This window comes from Orycteropus afer, unplaced genomic scaffold (genome assembly GCF_000298275.1).
Source record: "Orycteropus afer afer isolate SDZICR_OR568_19922 unplaced genomic scaffold, OryAfe1.0 scaffold00247, whole genome shotgun sequence".
Taxonomy (NCBI): Eukaryota; Metazoa; Chordata; class Mammalia; order Tubulidentata; family Orycteropodidae; genus Orycteropus; species Orycteropus afer.
The window spans coordinates 1205213-1228234 of record NW_006921834.1 but is presented as its reverse complement, the minus strand read 5'-3'; the positions used below and the strand labels follow the sequence as shown (position 1 = coordinate 1228234).

The 23022-nt window shown below is 40.4% G+C and overlaps 1 protein-coding gene across 1 annotated transcript in view; it reads right to left on the bottom strand.

The window, feature by feature from the left end:
* Positions 1–481: 481 nt before the first annotated feature.
* TESPA1 (thymocyte expressed, positive selection associated 1) overlaps positions 482–23022 on the bottom strand; it is a 34594-nt gene continuing 12053 nt past the window's right edge. The window contains exons 3-10 of the mRNA XM_007949604.1: positions 17332–17381; positions 16268–16321; positions 15532–15568; positions 15175–15273; positions 13133–13341; positions 9977–10737; positions 8562–8652; positions 482–645 (exon numbers count right to left, since the gene is read on the bottom strand). Coding sequence (XP_007947795.1) covers positions 482–645; positions 8562–8652; positions 9977–10737; positions 13133–13341; positions 15175–15273; positions 15532–15568; positions 16268–16321; positions 17332–17381 — 1465 coding nt within the window. The remainder of the gene's footprint in view (positions 646–8561; positions 8653–9976; positions 10738–13132; positions 13342–15174; positions 15274–15531; positions 15569–16267; positions 16322–17331; positions 17382–23022) is intronic.

Sequence of the window (23022 nt, the reverse complement as noted above, 5' to 3'; positions counted from 1 at the left end):
GGATTAATGTATTTGGCTGCTAACCCAAAGGTTAGAGGTTCGAGTTTACCCAGAAATGTTTTGGAAGTAAGCCCTGGCTGGAGATTTACTTCTGAGAAATCAACCATTGAAAATCCTATCTAACACAAATGGAGTTACCAAGAGTTAGAATATTCTCAATGACAATTGGTTAAATAGAGATGAGCTGAGGCTCAGAGGGAATCCCTCTGTGGGTTGCACTAAGGTGTCAGAGTTTCAAGGTGGGCTTTCACCTTCCTCACTTAGCTTGAGCCCTCTGAGGGTATTCCAGCAGCAACACTTGATCCCTGCACTTGATTGTCCTTTAATCCTTTGATTGTCCTGAGCAATGTCAATCTCTGGAGAAAATTAAGTTTTTGCTCAATTGACCATGGTCCGTCTCGTGTATTCTAATACCCACACAGTAGAGAAACTGAAGTGCTATGGCTAAGGCATGCAGTTTGTGAGAGCCTCAGGACATAGGTTACAAGTCTGTCCATTCAGTCTTTTTTCCACTGTACCACTTTCTCCTAATGAATCCAGGAGTTTGGAGGGCCAGGGAACAGGAGCCAGATGTTGGGAGCAATGCATCCTCTTCTGTGAAGCCACTGCTGTCAGAGTAAGTGCTGTTGTGATGATGGAAAAAGCCTGCAGTGGGAATTAAAAAGAAACATATGATGAATTTTTGAGATAATCTCGGATATTGGGGTTGATAGAAACTTTCATACCTCACCTGTGGAAATGTTTCTCACTTCTATAAATAATTTTTAATATTATTATCAGTGACAGCAACATCACAGAGTCATGTGATTGGATTTCTACTCTTCTCATCAAGAGGTGAAACTCCTTTCCAGGGAAAGGGGGAGTTTACCTGTTGTGCTTTTATACCTGGATTGTTGAGACTGCTAGAGAAAACACCACCAGTGCCAATTCATGTTCTGTACCTTGAGCAAAGCCCTAATACTAATCACTTGCAATTCTACTAATACATATTCCTGTTGATAAATATTTCTTATTCACTTTTTCCATGACAATCTCAAATCTTTACTGTTGTTGTTGTTATGTGCCGTGGAGTCGGACTCGAATCATAGCAACCCCTCCTTGGGTTTCCGAGGCAGTATTACTATGGAAGTAGATTGCCTGACCTTCCTTCCGAGGAGTGGCTGGTGGGTTTGAACCTCCAGACTTCTGGTAAGCAGTCAAATGCCTTAGGCACTACACTACCAGAGCTCCTCAAATCTTTACTATTCTCAAATTCTCTGGAGCACACTTTTTACAAATCGCCCTACAACACAAAGTGAGAAACCAATCTGCAGACATTTCTTTGACTTTCTTTTTCTCCTGGTGACAGATACAGCTATATCCATATATTCATTCACCCTTCCTCCTTTCCTCTCATCTCAGACGAAGATATGTATTTCTGGTTCATGGATAACCGCTCCAAAAGTGTTTTGGATCTCAACTCATCTCAATTCTCACACCATCATTATCCCTTACCTTCTGAATCATCACCATTCCCTCACTATTGATTCTTTTCCTTCAGCAAATAAGTATGCTTAAGCCTTCCCCATCTTAGAAAGCACATTCCCTAGAGTCTTGTGATGCATTTACCTGCTTTCTTCTCATCATATCCTAATCTCTTTTCACAGCATTATTTTAAAGTCCTGTTACACAAATAAAAATGCTGTTATCAAGGCTATTGATGATTTGTTGTTGTTAGGTGCCACAGAGTTGGCTCCAACTCACAGCAACCCCATGCACAACAGAACAAAACACTGCCCAGTCCTGCACCATCCTCACAATCCTTGCTGTGCTTGAGCCCATCATTGCAGCCACTGTGTCAATCCATTTCATTGAGGGTCTTCCCCTTTTTCGTTGACCCTCTATTTTATCAAGCATGATATCCTTCTCCAGGGAGCATTCCCTTCTGACAAGATGACCAAAGTAAGTGACATGAAGTCTCCAAGGAGCTCCAAGGAGCTTTCCTGCTGATTCATCTATCACTTTGTCGTACTGTGGTGGCTTGTGTGTTGCTGTGAGGCTGGAGGCTATGCTACTGATATTTCAAATACCAACGGGGTCACCCGTGGTGGACAGGTTGCAGACTAAGACAGACTGGGAAGAAGGACAGGGTCATCTACTTCTGAAACAATTGGCCACTGCAAACTTTATGAGTGAAACACTGTATCATGTCAAAAAACCAAACTCACTGCCATCAAGTCGATTCTGACTCATAGTGACCCTCATTGGGTTTCTGAGGCTGTAAATCTTTAAGGAAGTAGATCGCCCCATCTTCCTTCCACAGAGCGGCTGGTGGGTTTGATCCTCTGACTTTGGTTATCAGCCTTATCCACTTCACCACCAGAGCTCCTTTTTGATGATTACGTAGTCGCAAATCCAGTGGCCTCTTTGCATTTGCTTTCCTACTGGATAATCTATGGCATATGTTCCAAAGATTACAGTGTTTTTGAAACAATCGTCACTTGACTTCTATTTACCACTTAATTTTTCCAATCAGTATGGCTACTCTTTATGGATATTTTTCCTTGTTCTATTCTTAAATATTAATGTTCCCATATCTTGGTTTCTTGTCATGCTTCTGAGTGAATTACCTTTTCTCATACCTTCACTTATTAGAAGTAAGTTTTTACTGTAAGAAGAGACTGTATCCCCAGATTCATATGTCCACTGATCATATGGTATGAAAACATAATTGTGCCCAGTACCATCATTTATAAAATGGGGAATAAAAAGAGAATTTACCTCATTTAATCAAATGAATTAGTGCTTAGGACAGTGCTTGGTATGTAGTAAGCACTATATATGTGTTTATTATTGTTAATATTATCACATGGGAAATATATTACATCCAAGAGCTGAATTATAGCTACCAGGCTTACACAGGTTCCAACAAATCAAAAACAGCACTTTGAGTTACCTACCATTTGACTAGTTTCTTTCTTTACTCCCTGCTCTGCCCTAGCAGTCAAGTGCCTTAGGCACTATGATAACAGAGCTTCTAATAAACTCGTTATAAATGTGGTAGAGGCCAAATCGTTTAAATTTCAGAAGCAGAGTGCCAGTAGAAGGAATAGTGAATTAGAAATTCCTGGGCATGATGGGAAATATGAGTAACATGAGGAGTCATTCCCCGCCCCCAAAAAAGTTGGAGGAAGATTAAGATCTCTTCCCTGGCAGAGTCTGAACAAGAGAGTGGGAGTGAAAAATGCTGATGGCTTGGGGCCATGTCCTCTTTTAACAAAAAAGGTGTCTTTGTGCTAATTATAGAAAGGCATTCCCTTAGCAGATAATTAAAAAAAAAAAAAAAAAGCTCTCTCTTGGAAGATGAAGGCCCATGAGTTTTGGATATCAAGCTACATAGGGCTGGAGTCCAACTCCTATTCACCTCCTCAGCTTTTGTGCAAGTCATAGACTCTGCAACAATGCACAGGCCTTCTCAGTGCTGCTACCACTTCTACCCATATTCACACTCCTTCAGCCTTGGTAACGAGTAGTACATGAACACCTGTGACTTGGTTCAATGCTATTCCAGGAAATCATTAATCTCTAGAAGATATTACAAACTCTGGAGGAAGCAGAGGTAGGCTTGCTTCTCAGTAGAACTGAGTAGAGAAACTTCTTCACTTAGTCACTTAGTTCTGCCTTTGATTGTGGTGAGTGAACCTCCCTCTTCCATATTCACCACACAGCCTTTAATCTTGGCAGTACTGAGTTGTTTTCATAGCTGTCCCCCTTTCTTTTGATTCCTTAAAGAATGATAGAAAAGTAGATTGAGAGAGAGTTTGTTCTTAGCCTTGTAGAGGAATGTTCAAACAACTGTGTAGAACATTAGAAGAATTTGGGAACCATGTGACTGACTCCCTGCCTCAGCCAAAGAATAAAGCACATCTCATTCTTCTGGGTAATCATAGAAAGAATGCATTTCCTCATTTATGTGATAAACTAAATAAATTTACTTTCTAAAGTTACTGAATGTTATTGATGCTGATAGGCCATTTTTGTAAGATTAATAATTATGTTTTTATTCCGTTACAAAGACAAAACAAGATCATTAAATTGGTTCACACCGCCAATAGTAAGACATACCCTGATTTCAGAGGCGTTGGAATGTGAAAATACGTGTGTCTTAGAATTAATGAAATGCAGCATTTCTAACCACAGTATCTCCCTACTGTAATGAAATCTCATCATCCTGGCAGAAAATAGAATCTACTTACTTGAAATGTGTAACTCCTCCTAATACTTTTGTCCTGGCAATTTGATTCTAATATTTCTGGATATTGACACTTAGCCAAGTTGGGTCAGGTTTCTGACAACTGGTCTCCTGGGCATTATTGCATGGGTTACCCAGAACAGTGTATCATGTAGATTCTGCATGTAGGCTAACACACTTGACATCTTGGCATTTTCTAGTGTAAGCCTGACATCTACTGGACAAATAGTACTTGAGCAAATCTTTGTATTTTAGAGTAAATTCAAGTCTTGTCAAGAAACCCAGCTGTGGCACATATACTCCATACTTTCTACTGAAATTTCTTGGAAGGAAAGTTGGGCAATCTACTTCTGCAGTGATACTGCCTCGGAAACCCAAGGAGGGGTCACTATGAGTCAGATATGACTCTACAGCAGTGGATTGGTTAGTAGTTAAGTTTGTGTGCTAACCTGAGTTAGAAATTAGTTTTATAATGAGAGCTCACCTTCACTGAGTCTTTAATATTTGACTTTAATGAAACCAATTATTTTCAACCCTTATGGTGCATCACAATCACTGTTTTTGATAGACTGATGGCCACAGTAACTCTTCCGTTACACCAGCCTTTTGATAATGTGGCTTTGTCATTCTCATTAAGAGGTGAAGTGTGTTTTCCTTCTCTTTGAATCTAGATCCTTCTCTTTGACTCTAGATTGGCCTGTGTTGCTTTGATCAATGATTTGTGGCAGAAGTGATATTGTGCAATTGCCAATGGATCCCTAAAGCAAGACTTTGCAGCTTCAGCTTTTGCCGAACTTTCATGTAAGAAAGATAGGTTAGACTAGTGAATGATGACACATCTAATGAAAAGAGCCATCATCAAGGTCCCAGACATGTGGCTGATCATATTTTTCACCTTCCAGTTCAGCCCAACCACTGTCCAAATGTAGCTGTGTAATTGGGCACAGACGAAGCCAACAAAAGAACCCCCATCTCAACCCACAGAACCATGAGAATAATCAATTATTGTTTTTCTAAGTGCTACATTTTGAGCTTGCTTATGTAAGTAGCTCTGGTGGTGCAGTGGTTAAGGCATATGGTTATTAATCAGAAGTTCAGTGGTTCAAACCCACCAGCTGCCCCATGGAAGGCAGATGGGGCGATTAACTTCTGTAAAGATTTACCACTTTGGAAACCCAATGGGAGGGTATGTCACTATGAGTCAGAATTGACTTGATGGCAATGAGTTTGGTTTTTTGGTTTGGAACTGTATAAATAAAATCTATGTACCTGAACATGAGAGTAATGGGTAAGAGACATAGAACAGTAATTAGGACCCTAAAAGCACAGAGCATTACAAAAACAATTCTTAGGGAAAATAAGATCTTTTTGGGTCTAGACAAGTGCTCTGGTTACCTAGTGCCACTCTGCCAGAAATATATCACAAATGGGATGGCCTTAGCAGGAGTTTATTCTCTTACAGTTTGGAGGCTTTAAGTCCAACTTCAAAATGCCAGGCTCTAGGGACTGAATGAAAGCCCTTCAATCTTGGGGTCCAGCTTGGCCTCCTGCTCCCAGCGCACTGGAGCTAGAGGCATTTCTTCACTCAGACAGTTGCTGGCTGCTGAGGCTGAGAAGCCCAAAATTGACAAGTAAAAAGGCACAGTCCTGATGTTACCAAACCACACGGCAGGCCATTATTTTAAGTCCATTGTAAGTCCCAATGTTGGCATAGCATGGCAGGATGCTAAACAACAACACGGCTACATGAAGGGCCCAAGTGTACCATAAGCTAGAGACCATTCCCCAAGGCTTTTGCTTATATACAGGAAACAGTCCGTATCCCTGAGGCAGCTACTCAGCTGCTCATAGTAGATTCCACCATGGAGTTGATTACCGGGCCCATCATGGGGAATACTATATCCAGCTGCCCAGCCACTCAACAAGCCCCAGCCAAGTTGACATACAAACTGAACTACCACAATAAGTAATACTGAAATTTTGGGATATTAACCCAGAAAGCTATTGGGGTACAAAGTATGGTAAATAACCAAAGTATTCAAAACAGAAAGCTCTCTAAGCAAGACCTAATTAATTAATTCAAGAAAGATTTCAATCCCTACTATTTGGCAGAAAACATTATCCCTGATGACATCTTCTCTGTGACCCTAGGGAATAAGTGGTAAAAATCTGTTGTTATGGTTAATTGCTGTTGAGTTGGCTCTAACTCAAAGTGACTGTATATAGAAGAGAATGAAACATTGCACCATCCTCATAATTTTTGGTATATTTGAGCAGTCACCATGTCAATCCATCTCATGGAGAATTTTCTTAATTTTTGCTGACCCTCTACTGTACCAAACATGATGTCTTTTTCTAGGTGTTTGTCTTAGTTGTCTAGGGTTGTAACAGAAATATCATAAGCAGATGGATGGCCTTAGCAAAGCAGTTTAGGAGGCTAGAAGTCTAAATTCAGAGTGCTGGCTTTAGGATAATACTGGCTCGAGGAGAACACTTTCTATTTCTGGAGGTAGGTTCTTGTCTATTCAGTTTTTGCTTCCTGGTTCCTAAAGATCTCCATGTGTCTTGGCATCAGTCTTCCTCTGGGTCTAGGAGGTTCTCAGTGCAGGGACCCCAGGTCGAAAGATTGTGCTTCACTCCTGGCTCTTCTTCCTTGGTAGCGGTGAGGTCCCTCTCATTGCTTGCTTGCTTCTCTCTCCTTTTATATTTTGTAAAATAAAAGGTGTGACTCAAGCAAGTGTGTGGGTTGATTAAAGTTCTGACTTAATTAATGCTGTGACAAATAAGAGTGTGACTTGGGTCACATGTCATTATAAGGTTGTGACCCAAGACACACCCTACACTAATCCTGCCTCATTAACATGTAGAGGTTATGACACATAACAAAATAGAGGATAATTATAGCAGATCACAAAATGGAAGACAACTACACAATACTGGGAATTGTGGCCTAACCAAGTTGACACATGTTTTCTGGGACATAACACAATTCATGACACTTTTGGTCTTTCCTTATGATGTGTTCAAAGTAAGCAAGACAAAGTCTCACCACAGGAGACTAATTTCTGCTTAAAGAATAAATTTCTGACTCAACTGTTCCAAGATATGAGGGATACCTCTGGAAGAAGTAATATTTGAAACTCATATTTAGTGCTCAAAACTCCCATCTGGAAGAAAGAAATTTTAGCTGAGATGACTGTCTATTTGAGATTTGTTGTCCTGTTTTGAGGAGAGAAGGCATAGATATATACCTCAGTGTCAAGGTACAGGAATGTACTCAGGGCCTAAATAAATGTAGCATGAGATACATTGAAGAGTCTGCCTTTAGTCCTGTGCTATGGGCTGACTAGAACCAAGTTAAAAGCAAATGCTAGGATATAGATTAGGAGCTCTGGTAGTGTAGTGCCTAAGGCACTTGACTGCTAACCAAAAGGTTGGAGGTTCAAACCCATCAGCCAGTCCTCAGAAGAAGGTTGGGCAATCTACTTCCGTAGTGATACCACCTCGGAAACTCAAGGAGGGGTCTCTATAAGTCAGGTCTGACTCAATGGCACATTAAAAACAACAACAAGATATAGATTGCCATTCTTACGAACTCTCAAATGCTATAAGACTTTTACAACAATGCTTCTCAAACGTCAATGTGCATATGAATCACCTAAGGATCTTGGTAATATTCTGACTCAGTAAGTTTGGGGTAAGGACTAAAGTTGTACTTTTCTAAGAAAATCCAGGCAATGCTAATGCTACACTTTGAATATCAAGGTTCTGCAGAATTTCCCCTAGAGCGACAGTTCTCAGGCTGTCATTCTCAGATCAGCAGCATTAGCATCATCTGGGAACCTACAAAAATGTAAATTATCAGGCCCTGACCAGACCTGCTTAATGGTTGGGGTACAACTATCTTCATTTTAACAAGCCCTTCAGGCGATTCTGACACATTTCGAAGAAAAACTGATTTAGAGAAATCTTTGTCCAGTCATTTGGAGAGCTTTGAAAAAAAATACCAACTACTGGTTTTCAGCTAAGACAATGAAATCAGAATCTCTGGTTATGTGATCCTTCATCATGGGTATTTAAAAAAGTCTCATCAGGTGATTAATTGTGCAGCCAGTTTGGAGGACAACCACCCTAGAGAGGGAGTCTTCGGATGGCACAGAGTCCACCCAGAGGCACCTTGGAGAAAGGCCTGACACTCTACTTCCCCAAAATCAACCATTGAAAATCCTATGGAGTACAGTTCTACTCTAACACGTGTGGAGTTTCCATGAGTTGGGATTGACTTGAAGGCATCTGGTTTACTAGTTACTCTAGAAAAAATCCCACTTACTTCTTGAGTCTTTTCCGGTAGCAATTTGGTAGAGGTGGGGATATCTGGGTCTGCTGGGCCAGTGGCTCTCCTCTTCATTGTTGTTTTGCACCTGTAACCAAGATACCAGTGGACCAAATCAGAGGCATTATGAGAGAAGCAAGGACAGATACAGGAATGGCAGGAAAGAAGGATGAGGGTAATCGAAAGACTTGGCCTTTTCTGCTATGGCAGAGATCTAAGTAGTAAGGAAGGCAGGAGCTGAGGTGAAGCCCTATGTTCACTGAGAAGTGAACACATGCAAATTATATTGCAAATATCACAATTTCTCTCTGTGGCAAGAAATTGAGAGTTTTTACAAGAGACTTAATGCTTTATGGTAGTCCCTACCATCCATGAACCCAGACAAGAGAAGTCCTGAGTTTAGAGGGTCCAAAGGGTGAAGAGTTGATGGAGCTAGGGCATGTGCCCACCTGGATCCTATATTCCCCCTGCTAGAACACGTTCTGGTTACACAGAATACCAAAGTATGCTGCCCAGATGACCTCAAGCCTGCTGGTGGCATAGTGCCTAAAACACTTGACTGATAACCAGAAGGTTAATGGTTCAAACCCACCAGCCACTCTGCAGAAGGAAGATTGGGCAATCTGCTTCCATAAAGACTTACCACCTTGGAAACCCAAAGCGGGTCACTATGAATCAGAGTTGACTCATGACAGTGAGTTCTTAATTTTTTTTTTTTTTTGCACTGGTTTTACCTGGTGTCTCTTCTCTTACGGACATCTCTGCACACACTGTTAGGCCTTAGTGAGAGCCAAAGAGTGGCTGTTGATGGGGTAAGGGAGCTGTGACATTTGGATATGCAGGTTTTGTTTCCACACATGTGTGTGCAAGGCCCCTGATAGTGCAGGACAGATCTGGGTGTAGGAAGGGGGCACACCAGGGCTGGGAAGTAGCTCTGCCTACATTGCATATTTTAGCACAGAGGTTGTAAGAATCTGAGAATTCTAGATTTGAACCAGGACTTCCAGGTCTTTATGTGAACATATGTGCCACAGTTGAAGAGAACACATTTTATTTAATAATGTTAGTTTTGTGTGAAACTGACCTCTATGTGTACTTTTGCATGGAACCCACAAATGACAGGGGCAGGCATGCTTGATTTGAACATTCAACGAAAATAAGATTGGAAGACTAATTAGAAAAGTAGTTTTGGAAGTTTGGGCCATCTTAAGAATCAAGTTCGTGTCTCTGTCTTTTACTCTCTATAGATTAATCCACTCCCAAAGATTTCTGAATTTAATCGAAGAAGGAGCATGTTTGGTAAAGACATGGAGCCTAGATCCCCTTTGCCCCAGGGTCCTAACCTTTCATCTTCTAGGAAGGAATCCAGGTCCTTTCTCTCCCAGGTTATTCTTCATCTCCCATCCACTCACCTCCTCCAGATCAAAAGAGTCCTTCAGTTGCTGGTTTGAAGACTGGTGAAGATCTGGTGCTTCTGAGCTCTGCCTCCACCTCTGCTGAATGATGGACAGGTCCAATGATTTGCTCTTCCTGACATCTCTGGCCACATGATCCTTTTGAAACAAACTCTTTCTTGCTCTGCTCTTTCTTTTCCAGAAACTCTCATCCTTGGCTGAATAGGCTTCTTCATTGCTGGTCTGTAGACCCCATAATTCTCTCCTTATCTGTGCAGAGTCTTTGCTCCACTGTAGATAGTCTCTGGGTAGAGAAGGTATGTAACAGGATGCCTCCAGGTTAGAATCCAGACTTTGTGATCCTGTGATCACTGTGTGCAGCTTTGTATCCCTGATAGAGGGAATAGGCTCTTCCTGTGGGCCTTGCCCAAACTCAGAGTCTTGCTGGAGTACTAGCTTCTCTCCTTTCACTCTGTCCATCACTTCCCACACCACTTGGTCCAAACTGTTCCTTTTGGGGGAATTATGAGGTGGTGATAGCTGATCTCGGGGACATGTGTACAAGCACATCTTGGAGATGGCTTTTCGGAGACGCTCTCTGGGTGAGTGGGGTTCAGGGTCTGGGGACATAATCCTAATAAGTGGCACATCAGTTGGGTTGCAATTCCAGAACATATTGGATGGTGTGAACTTTTGGACAGGTGTCTTGGATACATAAGAGTAGAGACAGAAGAAGGCATCGGCAGTGACGGCCAGTGTCTGCACCTGCTTAAACCTGCCTGGATACAAGGATTGAAAGTGGTCAGTCTGGGAACTATGAACAAATTATCTCTTAAATTTCTCCCTTTAAAGGCCCTTCTAAGCTCAGAATTCATAAAGAAGCTATAAATTTCCTCACTAATGTCTCTGGTCTAGATATCTGACACCCAGGGTCCCCATTATTGACTTCTGGATCTGAATCCCAAGTAGGTATTTTCTTCTGGTTCCAAATTTAATTCTATATGTGATAAGAATTTTTTCTTTGTACTTCTTGATTTAGCATATCCTTTCTGCTGTCAGTATATCCTAAACAATGTTCGTTTTACATGAAAAATATATAAAGGGCAAAACCAATATCATTTTCCTGGACAGTGACAAGGGTTTACAGTTATAAAAGGCTTCATGAAGGCAGCACATCTTACAGATAGCAGTTACTGGGCAATGGACTAGGGTAGAGAAATTTAGATGGATTATATCAATTCTAGAGTCCCTGGGTAGTATAAATGGTTAATATGCTTGGCTGCTAACAAGAAGATTGGTAGTTCAAGTTCACCCAGAGGTACCTCAGAAGAAAGTCCTGGTGATTTGCTTCCAAAAAATTGGCTACTGACTGAAAACCCTGTGAAGCACATTTCTACTCTGACGTACATGGAATTTTCATGAGGTGGAATCAAGTTGATGGCAACTGGTAAGACAATAAGTAATATCAATTCTATGAGACTACTGCTTCTCAAAGTGTAATCCATAGTCCAGTAGCACTGGTATCACCCGGGAACTTGTTATAAGTGCAGAATCACAGACAGCATCTCAATCATTCTAATAATATCCCTTTGTGATTCATATGTACACATATGCTTAAAAAACATTGTAATAAACCATAGCCAAAAAAACCCAAACCCATTGCCATCAAGTTGATACCAACTCATAGTGACCTATAGGACAGAGTAGAACTACCCCATAGAGTTTCCAAGGCTGTAAATCTTTACAGAAGCATTCTTCCATGGACCTGCTTGTAGGTTCCAACCACCGATCTTTCAGTTAGCAGCCAACCACTTAAACCACTATGCCACCGGGGGTCCTTGTAATAAACCACAGGTCCTTAAGTTGTAAGCTTCCTACAGGCAAGAACCATGTTTCTCTGGTCTACCTGTTGTTCCTCCAGAATCTAGCAGCTAATTATGCACCAGGCACATAAAATAAGTTCAATAATTATCATCAAATTTTAGTGTACCTAAAAATTGTCTAAAATGCATGTAAAAACACCCCAACCCAGTACTTGATTCAGTATAGTGAGCTCAGGAGTCTGATTTTACCATCTTTAATGTAAATCTAATGCTAAGAATCTGAAACAACATTGTCAGAAATACCATCATGTTGGGGTAGAGAAGAATATAATTTAAAATGTACTCTAATACATAGAATCAAATAGAATATTCTTTTCCATAGAATGTAATGTTCCTCCCATATCTTTCCTCAGTATGGAATTAAACCAAAAACAAAACAACCCACTATTGTCTAGTTGGCTCTGAGTCATAGCAACCCCTCCTTGGGTTTCCGAGGCAGTATCACTGTGGAAGTACATTGCCCAACCTTCCTTCCGAGGAGTGGCCGGTGGGTTGAACTGCCAGCCTTCTGGTTAGCAGTCAAATGCCTTGGGCATTACGCTACCAGTATGGAATTAGGAAAACTTAAATAATTGTTTCCCTAGTGCAATCTAAGGATTATACATAAGAATCATCTGAGTGCTTGTTTAAAATAAATATTTCTGAGTCCCTTTTTCTTTGAAAGTAAAGCCTATGAATATAAATTCTTTATAAACTCCTTGCATGACTTAACATATTTAACCTTGAGAATCACTACTCTAAGTGGGAGTGATTTTACTGTAGTGACTATCAATGAGGAGAATTCTATCATTCAAACTGAGAAATTAAAAACAAACAAACAGGAATAACATTTAAAGAACTTGTACTTATTTTTGATTGAGGTAAAGGAGAGAAGGCCTAAGGGAAGCAGTAATGATTGGAGGCCTTTTGAAGATTAGTTCTAGAAGGTAGCAGAACCCAAAGTTATCCATCTTCACTAAAGACAAAATACAAGGAAATAGACCCAAGAGACAAAGAGTTGAGTGTAGCAAACAAAAGAAAATAAGATTTGGAAACATCTGCTTGAGTCCCTGGGCAGTGAAAATGGTTAACACACTCAGTTGCTAACTGAAAGTTTGGAAGTTCAAGTCCAAACTGAGATGCCTTGGAAGGAAGGCATGGTGATCTACTTCTAAAAAAATCTGCCATTGAAATCAGCCGTTGGGAGCACAGTTTGACTCTGACACACATAGAGTCACCACTGGCTCAAAACCAAGTGGTTCTGGGAAACGCCTGGAGACTAGGGGAAAAGTGGAGGCAGGATAAGACTCACTAGCCAGCATTAGGCAGGGATCCTCCATCTCAATCCTCCTCACTTGGGACTTCAGGAAGAGTTGGAAATCAATGCCCTTGGCCTTCGAGGGGGTTGTGAAAAATCGAGCAGGGATCCGAGAAGTATCTTTGTGGTCCTCTTGGCCAAAGCCCAGACTGAAGAGGACATCTTCTGCATCTTCTTGTACCTTGTCCAGAATCTCTGAGATACTGAAAACGGGAGTTTGATAAATAGGGGACAACTATGAGACACAGAGTAATCGAGAATACGTAATAAAAATGTAAGGAGACAGATTCCTTTCTGGTCATTTCTCTATTCTTTGAGAAAAGCTTTGCCTTCTTGTTGTTGTTATGTGCCATCGAGTCAGACCTGACTCATAGTGACCCCTCCTTGGGTTTCCGAGGCAATATCACTACGGAAGTAGATTGCCCAACCTTCCAACCTTCCTTCCGAGGAGTGGCTGGTGGGTTTGAACCGCTAGCCTTCTGGTTAGCAGTCAAGTGCCTTAGGCACTATGCTACCAGAGCTCCTACCTTCTCAGGAACCTAAATTCTCTCTCTAAAATATGAGGATTACATTCATCCTTTGTTATAGAAACAGAATGAGATTCTAGCATATTACTCTAAACAGTTTATTACAGATGAAAGAGAGGGGGTTTAAAAAATAAAAAGTAGTGTAATTGCAAAGAAATTTTATGGTTGCTGTTATTTATTAGGAAGTTAAAGCTGTGAGTCTAGGCCAGAAGCCAGCATGTTGTTGTTGTTGTGTGCCGTGGAGTCGGACCTGACTCATACTGCCCCTCCTTGGGTTTCTGAGTGGTATTACTATGGAAGTAGATTGCCCAACCTTCCTTCTGAGGAGTGGCTGGTGGGTTTGAACCGCCAGCCTTCTGGCTAGTAGTCAAATGCCTTAGGTATTAGGTGGATAAGGCACTTGACTGCTAACCAGAAGGCTGGTGGTTCAAACTCACCAGCCACTCCTCGAAAGGAAGGTTGAGCAATCTACTTCCGTAGTGATACTGCCTCGGAAACCCAAGGAGGGGTCGCTATGAGTCAGGTCCAACTCCACGGCTGTGAGTTGTTGGTTGGTTTGTTATTTATTAACCAGTCAGTTCTCCCTTGCACACCCTATGGTATATCTGACTTTTGCTAAGTGCTGTGCAACTTGTCAATGGACTTGCCCCAGTGGGTGTGTGGAACAACTAGTCAATGAGCTCATAAGCAACATAAAACTCATTTTCACCTTGAGGTAATAATTAATTGATATAAGTATGTTTAAATCCTGAGTTTGAGAAGAGGTAGGTCCCTTTGTAGCACACTTTCCAGGACAGAATCCTGTCTTGCAGAGGATCAAGCTTTCGCTCTTGCTATGAAAATAACCTGTCTCTACATCCTAATCTGAACACCAAGCTGCAAGATGCTAGGACTCAATAACCATGCATCACAAATAATGGGGGCAGGAGGAGCTGTGGCTTATCTGAGCCTTTGAATAATCACCGTTTCTCTCCTCAGAAAAGATGCTGGGCTTTTTGATCCAAGTAGGGACCATTCTGTTTAATTAATAGCTGGATAGTTAGAATTCCTGGCTCTACTTTTGCGCTTGCCACCAAAGTGCTGACTTTGTCTTCATGGTCTACTTTACCGTATTTGTGAATTGTGGGGGATATTGGACTAGATCAGTGTTTTTCAACAATGGCTGCACATTAGAATCACCCCAGTGTAGAAAGAGTAGGCTTTAAAAAATATGGATACCTGACTCCCACTCTAGAGATATGATTTAGTTGATCATGGGCTAAGCCTCAGTGAGGATGAATCACTAAGCACAGCCATATGACTAGTTAGTTTCAGAGCCAGGTCTCAAGGTGAGCAGTGGATTTCTTTGCATCCCCACTATTTTTGAAGCAAATATGGTCATACTTCTCATATGTGTGAGTGCATAAAAGGTTCCAATAAGGTATCCCAGAAAAAGTAGTCAATGGTTCCAGGTTCTCCTCTGCAGTTCACCTTCCTCACCCTCCTCACCCTGCTAATCTTATTACCTACCTTGAACTAGTCTTATTGGTTCCACTAGTCATGCTGCTGGAGGCCAAACTGCAGCCAAGATCCAGTAGCTGGCAGGGCCGGGCTGTCTCCAGGAAATTCCTGCAGGGATCAGAGCTGATGTCACTCAAATTTTGTAGCTGGTCAGCACCTTGGCCTCAGAAAATCCTCTGCTGGGCATATTCACCCCTGATAAATACCTTCACCCTCTCTGCTAAGGAATCTCAGTTGCTGCCCTCAGTTCTGGTTGGAAAATCTAGCTCCCTACTTAGAATATTTATGCCTTTTGCCCTGATACCTACCCCATTTCATTGGTTCCTGAAGGAGAAGTCATCGGCACTGATTGAACCTAACACTTACCTGGAGAAGGGTTTGCCATTGGTGGCCAACAGTGTGGCTGGACAAGGAACAGAAAGGTAATGAGCAAGTTAGAAGGAAAAATGGCTTTTGTCACTACTAAAGGCTAGCTGGACTCCATAAAATTTACTCTTTTTGAGGTATCTTAAGATCACCAAGCACGGCCATGGAAAGAGTTGAGTATAGTAAAGAATAGTTGGTTCTGAGCCTCTATACTTCTGATCCATGGCTGGTGTTCTGGGTAAGAGTCCCTCAGTGTTGAATGGGAAAGAGTATGAAACCCACCAAACTAGTGCTCCTTCTTGTTCCACCATTCGAGTCTCTACAAGTTCCAAAAGACATGGACAGGTTTCTGTGAATCCTTTCTTTACTCAAGCCTTTATTCTTCTGTAAGTGTCATCTCTTACATCCAGTGCTTTATGTGCTTGGGGTGCCCTACACAGAAATAGTTTCAAATATGTATGGGCAGCAAATCTAATGATGATTTTAAGTTCCCTTTTAAGGGGCAAAAGAGAGCTCCAACCATGGACCAGCAGGTGTCATGATAGGCTGGTGAGAATGTTTCTGGGCACAGGACCTTTTCTGTGTTTTATATTATATCGTAATGAGGTTTCTCTTCCCCTATATATACAGCCTCAGGAATGAGCTATTTCTTTCTGAAGTTCTTCCCTTCCATCTTTAATTCATCCAAATTATATGCTCTTCCCTGATCACAACCTCAGAGAGTGGTGTTTCTTACCCTCTGCTCCAAGGGTCAAGTCATCTTCAAAGCTGGTCCCATGGCTGGGGCACCCTATCAAGTAATTGGGCAAAGGTCATAGAAAAGCAGGCTAGGGTATATATACTCATATACGTACTCACATACACACAGCTGTGTATGTGAACATTTACACATGTCCTTAGCATTGTATAACCACATAATCACACCAGATTTCCACATGTTTGAAAACTGCTGACTATAAATATATTGTTTGTTGTGTACTGTTGATTCAGTCCAACTCATAGTGACCCTGTAGGACAAAGTAAACTACCCCATTGGGTTTTTTAGGCTGTAATCAGATTGCCAGTTCTTTTCTCCACAGAGCCACCAGTGGCTGCCAATCTATAGGTAGCAGCTGAATGCTTAACAATTGTGCCACCAGGGCTCCTTGACTATAAATATTACCTCAGAAATCACATTCATGTATAGATTCGGGAAGGATATAATACATTCACCTATAACTAACCTGCCCTAAATATTGCATAGTCATGAACACAATCCCTTGTCAAAAGAGTAAGCACATGGGTATGCACTTGCAACCACAAACCACCACATATAAATGCACACATCTTATGAAGTTCTTCATATAGGAGCTCTGGTAGCTTAGTGCCTTAAGACACTTGACTGGTAACCAGAAGCCTGGCGGTTCAAACCCCTCAGCCACTCCTTGGAAGGAAGGTTGGGCAATCTACTTTCGTAGTGATACTGCCTCGGAAACCCAAGGAGGGGTTGCTATGAGTCAGGTCCGACTCGATGGCACATAGCAACAACAACGACAATTTCATATAGAAATGGTTATTAGCTGAACAACAACTAACAGATGACCTTTAAGTATTAGTGATTCTGTAGGCTCTGAGCAGGCACTTATGTTTTCTTCTGTACCTCCTGGGCTTCCTTGTACCCCTAATGGGTGTTTTGTAGACAGTTTAAAGGCACTTAGGCATTGTTATACTTGTATGTGCATTCATGTGCACACACACACACACACAACCATATCACTATCCAGGTAGAAGTCTTGGAGAAAGAATAGGGACTATACTCACCATTATAGATCAGGTGTCCTGCTTCCTCAGAAAACCCTTCTTCAGAGTACCTAAGGCCCAAAAGTAATCTTAGATTGAAATGATACCACTTCCCAATTGACTTTTCTTCCAATATACCACACATTACTCCAAATGGCTTTTAAGAGTATTTCATTTGGTTTTATACTGGACAACTAAGACAGAGTGGTTAGTTGGCTGGCACAAATTCATAGAGGTTGTAAGAGGAGTCTCCAGGTAAAAAAAAAATAAAAAAAATAAAAAAATCCCTCAAACCAAACTCACTGCCATCGAGTCAATTCTGACTCACAGCAACTTCTATTGGGTTTCCAAAGCAGTAAATCTTTACAGAAGTAGATTGTCCCATCTTCCTTACATGGAATGGCCAGTGGATTTGTACTACCAACTTTCTGGTTAGCAGTCAAATGCCTTATGCATTATACCACCAGAACTTCTTCCAGGTAAAATAGAGTAGAAAAAAAATATAGTTGCAAAACTGGGGAACTACACTCATAGAAGCTGACATTCAGATGCCATAATTTTCATATTACAAATATCAAGGGTTTCCCCAAATGTTTAGGAGATCATCTCATCTGCCCACACCCTACTCCTTCTCTCAGAGCCATACTTTTGCTGAATGGCATATCTTTCAGGAAGCAGCAGAAACTACATCCTGGTTAGAGATTGTATATTTAGATTTTTAAGATAGTTATCAAACATTTACTGTCTCCTCTAAAAGAACAAAAAGAAATCAGCATAAATGGCAGGGAGAAGCAACTAAGTTTGAAACTTCTTTGCTCAGAATAGGTGAATGAAATAGTCTGTGAAAAAGCTTTAAGTCAGTCTGGAGCACCTGGATTCCAGTCTTGGGTCTTTGCTGCTGTTATGTCTTAAAAGAACCTTCTCCTTTATCAGATTCCTGCTTTCCAGATAACTCTTAAACTACTATAGTATCACTTCACGAAATTTTTACTAATTGGAATGGTTTTACTAGTGACATATGTGTGGCACAATGGTTAAGCACTTAGCTGATAACCAAAAGATCTGCAGTTTGAACCCTCAGTCTCTCTGCAGGAGAAAAGACCTGGTGATCTGCTCCTGTAAATATTTGAGCATATGTATTTGAGTATATGTAAATATTTATGCATACTGGGCAGTTCTGCTCTGTCCTGAAGAGTTACTATGAATTGGAATTGACTTCATGGCATACAACAACAACAACAGATTTAGTGCTTACATTTTGCAAAATAAATTAGTGTGTGTGTGTGTGTGTGTGTGTATATACACACAGGCATTTTTGCTGATACCTTCATTTGAAAAGTAAAAGAAATTAACCATGTTTCCTAAAATCTGAATTTTTTTATATCCTTATGAGAAAATATACACCATGGTGCTTTATAAAATGTGAAATGATACATAAGCTAAGTAATAATTGGTAATTCTAATAACACCACTGGAACTATACATATATATTACTCTTCCTGATATATAATTACATTAAAGGATATATCATTATAACATTACTGTTAAGTGTCGTTGAGTCGATTTTGACTCATACTGACCTCATGTAACAGAGTAGAACTGGCCCAGTTTTTGAGTTTTTGAGGCTGTAATCTTTATGGTAGCAGATCACCAGGTCTTTCTTCCCTGGATCTGCTGGATGGGTTTGAACTGCCAACCTTTCAGTTAGCAGCTGAGCACTTAACTCTTATGCCACCAAGTCTCCTTATTTTAGCATAATACTATAAAAACATACCACAATATATAATGTTAATATGTATAATAGTACAATACTCAGATAAGTTAATATTCACTATTACTACTAAGGGAGCTCTGGTGGTGTACTGCCTAAGACATTTGAATGATAACCAGAAGGTTGGCAGTTCAAGCCCACCAGCCACTCCTTGGAAGGAAGGTTGGGCAATCTACTTCCGTAGTGATACCACCTCAGAAACCCAAGGAAGGGTTGCTATGAGTCGAATACGACTTGACGGCAGTGAGTTTGGTTTGGTTTGGTTTGATTTATTACTACTAAAAACACATTCTCTCTCTCTCTCTCTCTCTCTCTCTCTAAGGAGCTCTGGTAGCGTAGCGCCTAAGGCACTTGACTGCTAACCAGAAGGCTGGCAGTTCAAACCCACCAGCCACCCACTCCTCAGAAGGAAGATGGGGCAATCTACTCCCGTAGTGATACTGCCTCGGAAACCCAAGGAGGGGTCACTGTGAGTCGGGTCTGACTCGATGGCACATAACAACAATAACACATATATCTAAGCAAAACCAAACTCACTGCCTTCAAGTCCATTTTGACTCATAGCAACCCTTCCTTGGATTTCTGAAGCAGTATCTCTACAGAAGTAGATTGCCCAGTTTTCCTTCTAAGGAGTGGCTGGTGGGTTTGAAACACTAGCCTTCTTGTTAGCAGTCCAATGCCTTAGGCACTATGCCATCAGAGTTATATATATATGTATGTATGTATGTATATATATATATATATATATATATATATACACATACATACATACATATATATATACATACATATACAATATATATATCATCAACTGCTAGAATATTGTGGTTTACTATTGCATTTAATTCTTATGTTGTAGCAACAGAGTAATGAAACTACTAAGGTCTACTATTATTGTAACTACAATTAAAACACGTAGCTATTCCACTCCTAGGTATGATCCCAAAGAAAATGCCTATACAAGTGCTCACTGAAAGAAACAATTTCCATAATAAACCAGAATTGGAAACACTCCATATTCCCATTTATTTAAAAATGGATGAAGTCTATGGTATGCATACAATCAGATACAACACAAGAATGAAACACTGTGTTCAAAAACAGGATGAACTTCACAAACAACACTGAGCAGAAGAAACACATAAAAAAGCTACATATTGTATGATTCCATTTATATAAAGTTCAAAAATTCCAAACTTTACGTGAGAAGTCAAGGCATTGGTTAACCTTGCTTGGAGGCAGGGTCATGAATGGAAGGAATTAGGAAAACCATTTCTGGAGTTCTAGTAATATACTGTTCCTGGTGTCATGGGTGTATTCCCTCCATGAAAACTCATCTAGCTATTTATTTAATACTTGTTCATTTTTCAGAAAGTATAGCATATGTCAATACAACTTATCTTAAAAATAAAAATTGCTACTGATAACTTTCTGATAAGCATGTTATACTTTAATAAAATTTATATTAAAAAATACCACTGATAAAATCCCTAGTTTGTCCAAAGCAAAACTCACTATTGTTCATTATAATACAAGTTTTTTGTTGGGTGTTTGTTCATCCTATCTTTCTCATCTCTAGTCGTGTGGACCCTAGAAGGTATTTCTATACTCTTTATAAGGATTAGGTTCCTGTGTGGCACAGACAGGTTGTACTCAAATCCCTAACTGAAAAACAGGCCATTCAAACTCACCCAGTGGAGCTGTGGAAGAAAGACCTCATGATCTGCTTCCATAAAGATCACAGCTAGGGAAGCCCTACGGAGCAGTTCTATGCTGTAACATGTAAGGTAGCCTTGAGTCAGAATCACGTCGACAGCAATAGATTTGGCTTGGTTTGGTATGGTCTATATAGGGACCAGCTTGGACCAGTAGGCTTTTCTATGTGTGAGTTAGATCTACCCCATCTCCACAGCAGTGTGGAGAGGAGCCTGGATCTATTGGTGCCTCCTTGCTTGGCATGATGATTTAAAACATCATAGCCATCATCAAAGTCCAGGCCTTTCATGGGTTATTGCCTACACCATAAAATCAGTGACTAAGGCTAAATCCATAGTAGCTTCCTTCCCTCCACTTTTGTGTTAAAAGGTCTCATAACAACATTTCAAGGGTAACATAGAAGAGCCAAGGTATTTCTCCTTCTGTACATTCAACTTGTAATTTATAGGGAGGAGAGTTGGATTGTGAAAAGAAGCATGTGGTTATTTTTTGCTTCCTCAGGCAGTTTCCACAGATGTCTCTCTAAATGAGTTTAAGCAAAATCTCACACAGATGAATTTTAGGCTCCAACTCTGCCTCTATTGATTCACAAGCAATATGTTTAGGTCCTAGAAAATCCCCTGAGAGTTTAAAGGAGGAAGAAAAAGGAGAGGCATAGTTTAAAAAGAAGTCAACGATCTAAACTAACAGCAGAATGGTCTGTTACTAGCTCTTATTGCACTGAGAGTCACTGAAACTAAAGTTGGTGAACTTTATTTTTGGATAACTTGTCAGAGAAGAAAACCTTCTTGCTACTAGAGGGTTTGGGCTTGGAAAGAAAATGGAAGCTATATGTTCTTGAAATAAAATTTGCAAAGTGCCTCCTGGGACACCTGGCAAGAATGTGGACAGATAACCAGTAAATGTGGGCTCCTTCCTCTGTGGTCTTGGAGGCCTAAGAATCAAAGGTTGTGTTAAGTCAGGACATCACACTTAGACTGCTCCATCTCCTATGTTCTTTATTACCTATCATCAAAAGTCAAGTGTTCTCTCATTATTACCAGCCATCATCATTATCTTCTAATTTTTCTTCTTTTCCCATATAATTAAAAAGTATTACATACTTATTAGAAAAAATTAGATAATAGAGAAAAATGGGAATATTTTCTGAACCTTAGCCAAATGCCTTAGGCACTACATCACCAGAGCTCCAAACAAGATGTAGATAGTATTCCTTGTGGCCTTTAAGAACTTTAAATATTGAAAATGTTTTAACACAGAGAACATTTATAGAAACTATGGCAGACACTCATGTATCTACCACCATATTTCTACCACTCATGTATCTACCACCATCTACCATATTTTCAGATATGTGAGCATTTTGCTCTACTTACTTAAGGTCTCTGTCAATAAAAAAAATAATAAAATATTAAATACATAACTGAAGTCAAATTTTACTCCTATTCCTTCATAGAGATAGGATAGGAATAATTTTCCTGGGCATACTTTTTCAGATAGATAGATAGTTGGGTGGGTAGGTGGATAGATGGATGGATAGATGGATGGATAAGATTATTTTGTGAATTTTTTTTTTTTTTTTAGCTACCTCCACCTGATCTTCTCACCTGTCTATGCATTTATTTGTAGCCTGGTGCTTGGTGTTAGTGGTAATGAAGTATTGTGCATGTGCTAGTATTTGTCTCTGTTGTCTGTATCTTATGTGAGCTTTTCAGTGTCCTTCCTTTCCCCCATGTCATCATGCTTGTCACAGACTCTTTCCATACCATCCCCCCCACTCAAATCAACATGTGACCCCCAACTAGTCCGAAATTTTCCCTTCTATCTCCAGTAACCAATAAAGTGAATTTCTTTCCCTAACTAAACCTTCCTTGACTTTTTACAGTAATGGGCTCATTCAATATTTGTCCTTCTGTATCTGACTTATTTCACTCAGCATAATGTCCTCCAAATTCATCCACATTGTGAGATGATTCGTGTATTCTTATTTTTCTTTAATATAGCATAGTATTCCATTGTGTGGATGTACCATAGTTTGGTTAACCATTCATCTGTTGATGGGCATTTAGATTGTTTCCATCTCTTTGCTACAATGAATTGTGCTGCAATGAACATGGGTGTGCATATGTCTGTTCGTGTCCTGTTTCTCACCTCTTTAGATTACATTCCTAGTAATGGAATTGCTGGTTCCAATGGTATTTCTATTTTCAGGTTTTTTTTTTTTT